General features: G+C 58.6%; 1 protein-coding gene across 2 annotated transcripts; it reads left to right on the forward strand.

The window, feature by feature from the left end:
- Positions 1–1,595: 1,595 nt before the first annotated feature.
- LOC120366380 (NUT family member 2G-like) lies at positions 1,596–10,984 on the forward strand. Of its 2 annotated transcripts, XM_074392512.1 has the most exons (8): positions 1,596–1,626; positions 4,003–4,699; positions 6,517–6,645; positions 7,620–7,759; positions 8,228–8,517; positions 8,985–9,101; positions 9,454–9,680; positions 9,987–10,548. In XM_074392512.1, the coding sequence occupies exons 1-8, from the start codon at positions 1,611–1,613 to the stop codon at positions 10,546–10,548; spliced, it is 2,178 nt and encodes a 725-aa protein (XP_074248613.1). In that variant the 5' UTR covers positions 1,596–1,610. The 2 variants fall into 2 exon arrangements, with proteins under 2 accessions (XP_074248613.1, XP_074248621.1); XM_074392520.1 differs by lacking the exons at positions 9,454–9,680; positions 9,987–10,548 and adding an exon at positions 10,946–10,984.
- The last annotated feature ends 203 nt before the right edge of the window (positions 10,985–11,187 follow it).

The following is an 11,187-nucleotide window of genomic DNA, read 5'->3' on the forward strand; positions in this document are numbered from 1 at the left end:
GTCCAGTTGTCTTCCGAAGGGGCAGATGCTTCGTAAGTGCCAACAGGGAGCGTTTCAGGAAATGATCCCAGTGTGCACTCATCCGTCCGAAAGCGTCTTCCTTTCCCCAACCTCCTCCCATGTTTTTTTGCGAATAGGCAGCCTTCATTTCTCAGTGACAGAAGCATGTTTGAGATGCTGTGGGAAACCAAATATATAATAATAAAAATATGAAAAGGTGATGTTCAACAGAAGTGAAGACAAAACTCTATGCATCGGGAGAACGAGAGTAAACTGGGCTCCCACCGTCAGTGGGCTGGCGCTGTCCATCCGCAGGAGAAAGGGAAGGAGGAAGAGGGAAGAAACAGAAGCAGTGTTCCATTTTCTTCCTCAGCAATGACATGCTTTTTTCTCTCCGTTTGTACTCCTCCCTGAGAGTCCCCTCCTTTCTCCCACACTCGTTTTCCTCTGCTCATGACTCCTGTAGGGAAGTTTCTTCAAACAGAACCCAGCTCCTGAGTCCCCAGATGTTGTTCTGTCAGTTGCCAAAGGCCGCCGCTGACCACTGCGTGGGGATCCAGCCCATTCAATCAATGTCTTCATCTGGAAGAAGGGATGTACCTTCAATTGAAAACCTTGTGTTTGTTTGTTTGCATTTTCTTCTAAAATCACTGGCCAAGATTCTCATCTCTCAGAGCAGCATTCGCATCTTTCCCAACGCCCGTTTGCTCCAGGAAAGAAAATGCTGTGGACAGGGAAAGAGGTGGGAGGAAGACCGGTCACCGCCTAGTCCACTGTGCACAATTTGAATTCGGAACCATGCAAAAGTATTGCCTGGTTAAATGAAAACCAGTTAAAAGATAAAAAATAAACATTTAATACCAGCACAATATGCTGGGAAACAAAATGAAAGGCTCTCTGGCCACATAGCCACTCTTTCCCGGACTGAGGCTTTCCAGCAAAGGAGATGGGAAGTAAGGCTGGCCTGCTGGTGTGGACAGATTCCAGCACCATACAGGACCCGGGGGCTCAAGGACGGCTTCCACAACGATGATGAGCACACAGCCACCTCATAGCCTGGATCCTCTGAACCAGGCACAGGATCCAGACGTGGATCGTCTGACAAACACAGGGGTTCTTAGGAAGTGTCCTAAATTGTGTTTAGGAAGTGCAGCCCCTGTTGAAATTCATCAAGAGCGGGAAAGAGCCCAAGTGGGAAGGAGCATGGGTTGAGGGGCACAAAAGTAGGTCTGTTGACAAAGAATGGAAGTAAAGGGGACATCAGGTTGAAGCTTTGTGCTGTGAGTCAGAAGGACAATTGAAAAGTTGCCTAAAGAGGCGCACACAGTCCGCGCTGCTGCCGTCCAGCTGGAAGGGAACCTCAGTTCTTGCCTATTGGCCGGAGCTCTTCACAGAATGTCCCCCACCCCTACCAGTACCTGCTGCACTGCCCCTCCCCCTCCTCAGAATGTCTGGGGTCCTATGTTCTAAACCTATTTATTTTCAAATTTTCTCTGATCCACCTGAACTCAGGAGAATCTGTTGAGGCAGTTCACTCTCTGGGTCCTGCCCTTGACTTTTCTCATTGTGGAAACTGTCAGACAGCGGTGATCAGCACCCAGCCTGAGGGGATGGCTTCAAATGGAGGTGAGTCTGTAGGGACAGGGGCATTATCCAAGTCTCTGCCATGTTTCAAGTCCTTGGGAATTCAAATTTGACACTGCCCTGGGGACAGTCGATAGGGCTGATGTTGAGGGAGGGAGGGAGCCCTGGATGTCCCCAAAGACATCATACCTGGAGATGGCCATGGCACCCTGAGTCTGTGGTTAGAGAGGATGGCTCCTTAGAGGCAGACCAAGATGCCTGGGGGAATACACCGTGTAGGGGAAAGGACGGAGTGGATGTATTGATTCTTTCTAGAGGGGGACAGGTCACGTCACCATGTGTTTGTAGGGCGTAGTGGGATGGTGTTGTGCTGGTGGCCCAGGGAAGATGACAGGCAAGCCTGAGCCCTGTGTTGTGTCTTCAGACTCCTGGAAGGTGTCCTTCCATAGTGTTCAGAGGGATTTGGACTGGACTTTTCTAGATCTTAGGGAGGAGTGGGGAAAAGTGGTCTCAGCCAGAAAACTGTTGGGTGGGTTGTCTGTGACAGAGCATGCAGTGACAGCCTCTGGGTGGGCGAGGCTGGGGCTACTGTAACTGCTGCAGCCTCTCAGCTCCCTCCCCAGAGGTGGCTTCTCCGTCAGTTCAGGTGGCTGTTGGCTCTGATTTAACAGTGGTGGGGGCAGTTGGGGAAGTTCAGGCAACACGGTCTGGGCTTCCCAGGCTGTTCTGAATTGTTCGTCCTTTGGTGGAAGCTCAGGTCTTCAGACCCACTTCCTCCTGTCTGCTAGCTCATGGCCTGTCCTCTGCACTTTGTGTTACTGTGGAGATGAAGGATTTGCTTCTGTTCCATGTCTACTACCTCGTAAACAGGGGACAGGTGTGGACTCTTGCTGGTTCTCAGTGGAAGGGTCTGGAAAGCCTGGTTTCCGATTCAGTAGAGGAAGGAGAATAACACATAAATAGGCAGACGGTCCTCTTATTATTATTATTATTATTATTATTATTATATTCAAGTTAGGCTGTGTGTCCTGACTGATGAGCTGCATGTGCTGTATCCCTATTCCCCTTGACTGGAGACTGCATGAGGTCCTAGGGAACAGGGACGAGCTCCAGACAACTTTGCCTACCTGACCGATGGCCCAAGAACCAGAGGTTCTTGGTTGGTCATTATATTCGGTTACTGGGAGCTCAAAGGAAAAGGACCAGAGGTGGGCTCCTTGTCCCAGGAACTACTGTAACATGACCAGCAGCTGTGAAAATCCCCGGACACCTCCCCTGACAGCCCCACGGCTCACCGCTTGCTGGCTGTGCTCTAATCGTGTGCCGCTGTTGCTGGCTGCGCAATGACAGTACCTCAGGGAACGCCACCACCGCTTCTCAGACCTGCTCCCTGGGAACAGAGCTTCCTGAGTGGCAGCCAGGACCACCGAGCACCGAGGAAAGGGTGGCCCAAATCTGATCCCTGTGTAGCACTTGCTGTGCCTGGTGCCGGGACAATCACTTGCAGGCTGGGCATGACGTGTGTGGGTTCTCTTCAGGGCTCACAGGGTGCTGGCTTGGGAGAGATTCCCATCCAGTGGTTTTCTTTCATTGTTTCTTTTTTGAGACAGATTCTTCCTCTGTCACCCAGGTTACAATGCAGTGGTGCAATCTTGGCTCAGTGCTGTCTCTGCTTCCTGGGCTCAAGCAATACTCCTGCCTCAGCCTCCTGAGGAGCTGGGATTACCCGCGTGCACCATCACACTCAGCTGCGTTTTGTATTTTAGTAGAGACATGGTTTCACCACGTTGACCAAGCTGGTCTTGAACTCCTGACGTCAGGTGATCCGCCCGCCTCAGCCTCCCAAAGTGCTGGGACTACAGGCGTGAACCACCACACCTGGTCTATTCAGTGGTTTTCTTTTGTTGTGCTGAGTTAGGAAAGAAAGGGCTTTACAAGAGCTTCAGGAAAAGAAGACTGAAGAGGAGATGGGGGCACAATATTAGGAACCTTCTGGCTTCCCGTAGGCCTTCTGAGTGCAGAGCACTGTCCTGGTGGAGGCCCCTCACCTGCTGCTGAGCGTGCCGAGGGCCACCAAGCCGGCGAGAGATTCATCCCTGACCCATGGCTTGGGAAATGCCTGTAAGGCTGGCAGGGTCTGCCAGGGATGCCCGAGGGAGACCCTCAGACGCAGTGAAGGCTTGGCTGTTGCTTCTGGCAGACAGGGGTCAGGGAGTCTAGTGGAGCCGCGGCCAGGCTCTCTAGTGAGGCGACCCTCCCGTGGAGGAACAGAGCATCCGATGCACACACAGGGACACTTACAAGCTGCAGAGTTTCCCTGTCACATGCCCTGAGCTGTTGGGACACCCCTCTGATTCCCAGTGACTACTGCAGACCTGGAGACCCCAGCTCATTCACCTCTTTCCTTTGTCTCCACAGCATACCCAGTGCTGGGACCGGGCATGACAGAGAACCCTGGTGCCTCCATGCCAGTGTTCATGGCTCTGTCCTTCGCCACACCTGCTCCCGGCCCAGCACATGGGCCGCCCCTCATGACTGCAGCAGTTTCTCCAGGCGGCCCTCCGGTGCTGTCTGCCTTCCCCAGGACCCCTCTGGTGGCAGGACAGGATGGCCAAGGCCTGAATTGGCCCGGGGCTTCCAACGTCCTTGTCCAGATGAGGACAGAAGTGGGGCCTGTGAAGGCCCCTGAGGCACAGACCTTGGTCCTAACTCAGGCCCCCCTCGTCTGGCAGACTCCAGGTGCCGTCTGTGAGGGCATCGCATGTCCACCTCCCCGACTCCTGGCAGCGGCCCCTGTGGTGCCCGCTATGGCTGCCCAGGTCTTTTTGGGCACCCAGGCCTGCGAGGGAGGCTGGTCCCAGGGCCTTCCTCCTCCAGCACCACCACCGGCTCCCCAGCCGGCCCCGATGACGGCTCCAGGGAATGCTGGGCCATGGCCACAAGGGGCTCATGGAGAGGGCAGCCTGGCTCCCTCCCAGGCCAAGGCCCCCCCGGACGACTCCTGCAACCCCAAGAGCGTGTATGAGAACTTCCGACTCTGGCAGCGCTACAAGCCCCTGGCCCGGAGGCACCTTCCCCAGAGTCCGGACACGGAAGCGCTTTCCTGCTTCTTCATGTGAGTGTCCTCGGGGCACCGGAGCTCGTCCTGCAGCTCACCCGTAAAGGGGCTGCTGGATGGACGGGAGGTCACGCTGCTCAGGGGAGCTTGCAGGGCGCTGTTGAAGGCGATGGGTTGAGCTATGGAAGGGCACATTTTCAGCAACAATTAATCTGGCTGAGGCTCAGGACAGACTCTCAGGGGCCACATCTCACCTGCCCCTCACTGTGCCGTGAGTCCAGCCCATCCTTACTTTCAGCCATTTTCATGACAATGTTTACAGTAGACCCAGGTCAGAGAGGGTTCCCGGTCCGACATGAGCCACGGGTTGCGTTTAGGACTTTGAGTTCACCCCAGTGCCTCCCCTTGACCTGGGTGGCGAAGGCCAGGGGCACAGCACATGGGGCTGGGGTGGGAGCTGCAGGAACCTGGCACACGCCCACTGTTCTGCCAGGGTCCCGCTGGCACAGCGGTGGTGGAGCCTGCACAGGGGATGGTCTTGGGCCCCGCACTAGGGTCCACGCTGGGCAGGTATTTGCAGCTTCGCCCTTGATCCCTCCTAGAAAAGGAGACGACGATGCTTCCTTCAGAGGATGGTGAAGAGGTGACTTGAGCTCACATATGAGGCATGTAGCACAGTGCCTGGCACATGCTGTGATACATTACATGACAGCAGTTATGATTACTGTCCCTATTGCTGTCATTATCAGGACTAGGCCATCTAGGACAGCGCTCCCCAAAGCCACGGGCTCCATTGATGGCTCTGAGTGCACCGCGAGCCCAGCAGCCCAGGGCCGTGGACTGTGGTGCCTGAGGCAGCAATGCCAGCATCTGGGAGAGTTTGTCGTTTCAGTCCCAGTCCCGCCTCTCTCCATCCTGCGGTGCCTCTGTGACCCTGTGTCTCCCGCTGATGAGCAAACCCATATTCCATGGGAGCTTGGGCACATCCACGAGGGAACACACTGGCCACTCCCTAGGCAAGTCCCCTGCCCAGGGTGTAGGTGTAAGGAGGCCCCATCTTTGCTCCCAAAAATCTTGCCACCCCTGCATCCTGGGACTGGTTGCCTTCTCCCTTGGAGCTGAGTCCTGGTGCACTGGGGACCCTGATTCTCGGAGTGGAGCCGCCCCAGGCTCACAGGCTCCACGTGCAGTGGGCGTGGATCCCGCTCTGCTTTGGTTCTGGTTTCTGCTCCTCTCCAGGACCCAGAGGCTGCGTCCCCAGGGGCTGCCTTGCTCCAGAGTCCCCAGGAAGCAGGTTAAATGCTCAGTCCTGGGGCCCTGGAACCTGCACGTTAACCCTCGCTCCCCGGTCATTCTGTGTGCGCTGTCTCGGTCACCTCGGGCTCCGCCATGACAAATGCTATAGACTGGGTGCTTTATCGGGACACAGTCACGTCTCCCAGTTTCAAGGCCGGAAGTCCCAGGCTGAGAGGGAGAGCCCTGGTGTCTCCTCCTGCCCTTATCAGGGCTCAGATGCCAGGACGGGAACCCACCCACATGACCTGCTCTAACCCCGATTGACTCCAAGGACGGGCACACCGGGGCTGAGGACTTCAGCACAGGAATGCTGGGGACACACACGTTCAACCCACAGTACTGAGTTCACTTGTCAACACTGAGGACTCGAGGGGCAGTCGGAGAGGCCACCCGGTGGCTTGTGTTGATGTTTGATCTCGGGGGCGTGTCCTGGAGGTTGAGGAGCCCACGCTGGGGAGAACAGGACCGGGACAGATGGCAGGACAGGTGTGGGGAGGACAGGGGTCCGGTGTTGGGACCAGGTGGGCTTGGGAGGGACGGTGGGCTTGTGGACGGGGGCTGACTGCACCGCCTTACAGCCCAGTTCTCAGATCCCTGGCCCGGCGGAAGCCCAGCATGACCCTGGAGGAGGGACTGTGGCGGGCCGTGCGGGAATGGCAGCTCAAGAGCAACTTTGACCGGATGATCTACTACGAGATGGCGGGAAAGTGAGTCTGGGGTGCCGGGGCAGAGCCCGCATGGCAGGGCGAGACAGGGTGACAGAGGCCAGGTGGCCATGGTGGCTTCTCAGCGTGGAGCATGAGGAGGGTGTGGCCAAACAGGCTCTCCTGGGCCCCCGGCCCCCTCAGGAAGCTGCTCCTCCCTCCTAGAGTGCTCGGGGGTCTCTATCTTGCCCTGGTGGGTAGCCACGCCCTGCCTGGCCTGGGGACAACCCCTGCCTGACACTGGGGGTCATGGAGGGAGCAGCCAGCATCACAGCCCAAAGGTGGTCACCACCAGCTGTGTGTATGGGGGGAAGGGGCGCTGGCGACTATAGACAGAGTGGGGTGCACTCTCCTCACAGCAGTGGCCAGAAGTTGGTTTTCACCCATCCCAGCCTGGACAGGATTGGAGAAACCTGTGTTGGGTCAGGGGAGACCTGAGTCCAGGACACCATGAGACCCATCTCTGGCCTGCCTGCCCTTGCTCCTGGGCAGTCCCCTCCATTAAGACAGACAGACAGCAGCCTCAGGGGAAAGGGGCCCTGTCTTATGGACTCTGCTTTGGCTTCCTCCCAACCAGGGGTCTCCCAGGCCTCATCTTCCTGGGTTATCCTTCAGGGACCCACAGTCCCAACCTCAGGACTCCTGCATCTGGGCAACATTCCTGACACCTTCTGCCATAAACCCCACCCCTGGCGAGCTGAAGCCTGGAGGAGGGGTCACCCTGGTGCCTCCAGGGCCTCCTGGCCCTGACTTGAGTCAGGAAGCCCTGTTGATGCCATGGACTCTGCAGGGGCCCGGTGAGGGAGGGTAAGCCCAGAACTCTGGGAGCAGCTCCCTCCTGGGACCGGGGACCGGCCCCAGGAAGGGCCTGGACAGCCCACCCCAGGCACTCATTCCCATCCCTGCCGTCGGCTGCCTGGTCCTGGGGGCAGGGGGCCTGGACCCTCTCAGCACCGCCTGCACCTTCTGCGCCCCAGGTTCCTGGAGTTTGAGGCTGAGGAGGAGATGCAGATTCAGAAGTCGCAGTGGATGAAGGGGCCCCAGTGCCTGCCTCCTCCAGCCCCGCCGAGGCTTGAACCTCAAGGACCATCGGCCCCTGAGGTGGTCAAGCAGCCAGGTACGGCTTCCCACGTTCCCACAGGAGCCACGGCAAAGGCCAGAGGGGCCAAGGGAGGCCACTGTCCCCACACCCCATGCCTCCCTTCAAGAGAGGGATTTGTTCCTTCCAACAAGACAGCTCAGGGGAGCCGGGGGCTGGGCGTTCCGTGGTCATGAAGTCGGTATTCACCTGGTCACGTTTCCTAGCTACTCTCTCCCCTCCCCATTCCAAACCTCAACATACAATCTGCCCAGAAGCAGGGATGAGCGGGTACAGTACCCGGCATATCAGTGACTCCAAACTTCCTCCCAAACGACTCTGTCTCCCATGTGCCCCTCCTGCGGCGTCTCCTCGGGGGCGCTGTGGTTCAGGTGGTCCTGACCCCGCTGGGACCCACTTCACGTCCCCGAGCCCTGCCCTCCCCTGTGTGGTGCAGGCAGGAGGAGCAGCCCTCACCACGCCCGTCCTCCTCTCTCCCTGCCTCAGTGTACCTTCCCAGCCAGGACGGCCCCAAGGCCCCGCCTGCCTGCCTGCCGCCACCCAGTCCCCAGCGGCCAGCGGAGACCAAGGCCCTGGAGGAGATGCCCCCTGAAGTGGTGCAGGAGTATGTAGACATCATGGAGGAGCTGCTGGGGCCTCCCGCTGGGGCCACGGGGCAGCTCCCGGGACAAAGGGAAGAGGGCGAAGTGGAGCAGGACGGGGACGAGATGCTTTCAGACCCCGACCTCCTGAGCTACGCTGACACTCTGTGTTCCCAGAAAGACTTCGTCACCAAGGTGGGCTGGCCTGAAGTGCTGGGGTCTGCAGGATTCTGGGGCGTGGCACTCACAGGTCCTTGGAATTAAGCTCTGTTCCTTAGCTACTCTGCAGGGGGTGAGTGCGTTTCCGTGGATTTGAGTGTCTGTGTATGTGATTGTGTGTCTGTGTGTTTGTGTCTGTGATTTGTTACTATGTGTCTGTGTGGGTGTGAGTGTGGCGTGGGTATGTTACTTGTGTCTGTGTATTTTCCTGTGTCGTATGTGGGTCTGTCTGTGTGTCTGTGTGTGGTTTGTGTGTCTCTGTCTGCATGTGTGGATGCTACCAGGTCTGTGGTCTGTGTGTGGAGCTGCTGGTCGCCATGGTATGAGACAGCTCCAGAAGGGCGGGGACGGGGCGCTCGCTGCTTTCTGCGACTCCTCCAGGTGTCCTTGGCTCCAGGTTACTCCTGCCCGGGAAGCTCACGCCGTCTTCCTTCTGTTTCCAGGTGGAGGCCGTCATCCACCCCCGATTCCTGGAAGAATTGCTTTCCCCAGATCCACAGCTGGATTTCCTGGCCCTAAGCCAGGAGCTGGAGCAGGAGGAAGGGCTCACCCTTGCCCAGGTAGAGCAGGGAGGGAGGGGAACCCAGGTACCCCGGGGGCAGGAGGGACCCGGCACACAGGCCCCACCTGATTGTCTACCCGACCCTGCGGGGATGCTCAGCTTCTTGGGGAGCCGCTCCGAGGTGGGGAGGTGCAGGTTCAGATGGAGCAGGATGGAGAGGAGCCAGGAGGGGAGTCAGGATGCAAACTGCAGTGAGCCCAGCGGGATGCCCGCAGAGCCACACCCTCTGTCTTTGACACGCCAGCTGCCTCAGGCTTCCCTGCCTGCCGCCCAAGTACCCTGGTCTCCACCACCCTGGGCCCTGCTCACACCTGGGGCAGTGCCAGTAAGTGCCCCCTTTCCTCCTGCAGGTATCGGAGAAGCGCCGCCTGTCCTTGAAGGAGGAACGGTGTGCCAGGGCAGCCCCTGGTCATGGCACTGCCCGGTTGGGCTCAATCTCTTCTGAGTCTGCAGTGGGCCAAGGAGCAGAGAGAGATGTCCCTGGGCCCCAGCAAGGGGTCAGCGTGGAAACCTGCCCACCCCAGATGGCTGCCCGGGACCCTCAGGGACGAGGCAGAGCACGCACTGGCATGGCCAGGTCCAAAACCCTTGTTAGGCTTTTGGAGAGTCTGGATTCCTATAAGCTGAGGGCTGCCCGGCCAAACTCTCCTCCCCAAGACCACAGACCCATCCCCCAGAGGGCTTCCCAGGACCCTCAGGGACAAGGCAGAGCATGCACTGGGATGGCCAGGTCCAAAAACCCTGTGGTGCTTTTGGAGAGGCTGGATTCCCGCAGGCTGAGGGCTGCCCAGCCAAACTCTCCTCCGCAGGACCACAGACCCACCCCCGAGATGGCCTCCCGGGACACTCAGGGACGAGGCAGAGAGCACACTGGGATGGCCAGGTCCAAAAACCCTGTGGTGCTTTTGGAGAGATTGGATTCCCGCAGGCTGAGGGCTGCCCGGCCATACTCTCCTCCCCAGGACCATAGACCCACCTGCCCAGGTGTGGGGACCAAGGACACCTGGAGTCTCCCTGGAGCCTCTCCTGTCAATGGGTCACCCAGGCCGTCGAAGGGGTCAAGTGAGGAGGAGAGGGAAATCCCTGGTGTGGTTTCTGTCATGGGTACCAACTACAGGCTGCGGCCCTGGAAGCTGTCCCAGAGCCCTGTCCCTGCCTCGGGCCTTCTCAGCCCAGAAGGGCGGGGACCCCAGGGAGCTCTTCAGTCCCAATCTGCAAAGAGAAGAGACCTCAGCCCAGCAGCCACTCATGCCACCAAGTCCAAGAAGCGAGCTCTCTTCGGAGGCCCATCCCCTGCTGAACATTCACCCCACCTAGGGCCTGGGCTCAGAGTCTCTGGGGCACAATCCCCGGCTCGGGGGCTGGGTGGCCCCTCACAGTCCCTAAAGAGAAAGGGTGACCCCTTGCTCTCTAAGAGGAAGAAAAAGCAGCACCGCAGCCAGTAGGGGGACAGGGCAGGCCCTCTGGTGCCAATCCTCAAGGGTGGGGCTCTCAACTCTCGGACCCTCAGGGCACCGGCTGACCCAAAGCAAAGACTTCTCCCCCAGTGCTGATCTTGATGGGCATTAGCTTTGGAGGGTGGGAGTGTGGGAGGAAGAGGGTGGCTGAACGGAAAGGGAGGGCCTTGGGGGAGGGGGTAGCAGGTGGGGAGCAACACCCTGGGGGTCTCCTGTGTAAATATAATAAATATAGTTGTATTGGAAATGCTCTCGGGGCTGCTGCCTCTGTCCTCAGGGCTGTGCTGCTCAGTGGAGGGGGTCTGTGAGGGAGAGCAGAGGGACCGGGGGATGCCAGGCACTGGGGACCCACGGGAGCCGGCCCCACTCGTTCCTCCAGGTGTAGGCTGCCCCTTCAGGTGCTCCAGGGACTGACGGATGCTGAGGAAGCTCTGATCCCTCCCGCCACCCACGCACAAGGCCCCGCCTGCTTTAGTTATCAGCATCCCTGGAAAATCCCGGCATGGAGAGAGCTGGCTGGCTCTTGTTCTGCCCGTGGGAGCTGAGGAGAAGGCAGCTGCCTGCAGCAGGGACACAGGGAGAGGCGGCCGCTCCTGCTTAACCCTCGTCAGGAGGAGCTCGGGCCCC

Source organism: Saimiri boliviensis, chromosome 2 (assembly GCF_048565385.1).
Source record: "Saimiri boliviensis isolate mSaiBol1 chromosome 2, mSaiBol1.pri, whole genome shotgun sequence".
Classification (NCBI taxonomy): Eukaryota; Metazoa; Chordata; class Mammalia; order Primates; family Cebidae; genus Saimiri; species Saimiri boliviensis.

Excerpts from the sequence above, each read along its gene's own strand:
- LOC120366380 (XM_074392512.1), top strand. Across the intron at positions 6,646-7,619 it reads TACTACGAGATGGCGGGAAA|GTTCCTGGAGTTTGAGGCTG; the intron begins GTGAGTCTGGGG and ends TCTGCGCCCCAG. Across the intron at positions 7,760-8,227 it reads TGAGGTGGTCAAGCAGCCAG|TGTACCTTCCCAGCCAGGAC; the intron begins GTACGGCTTCCC and ends TCCCTGCCTCAG.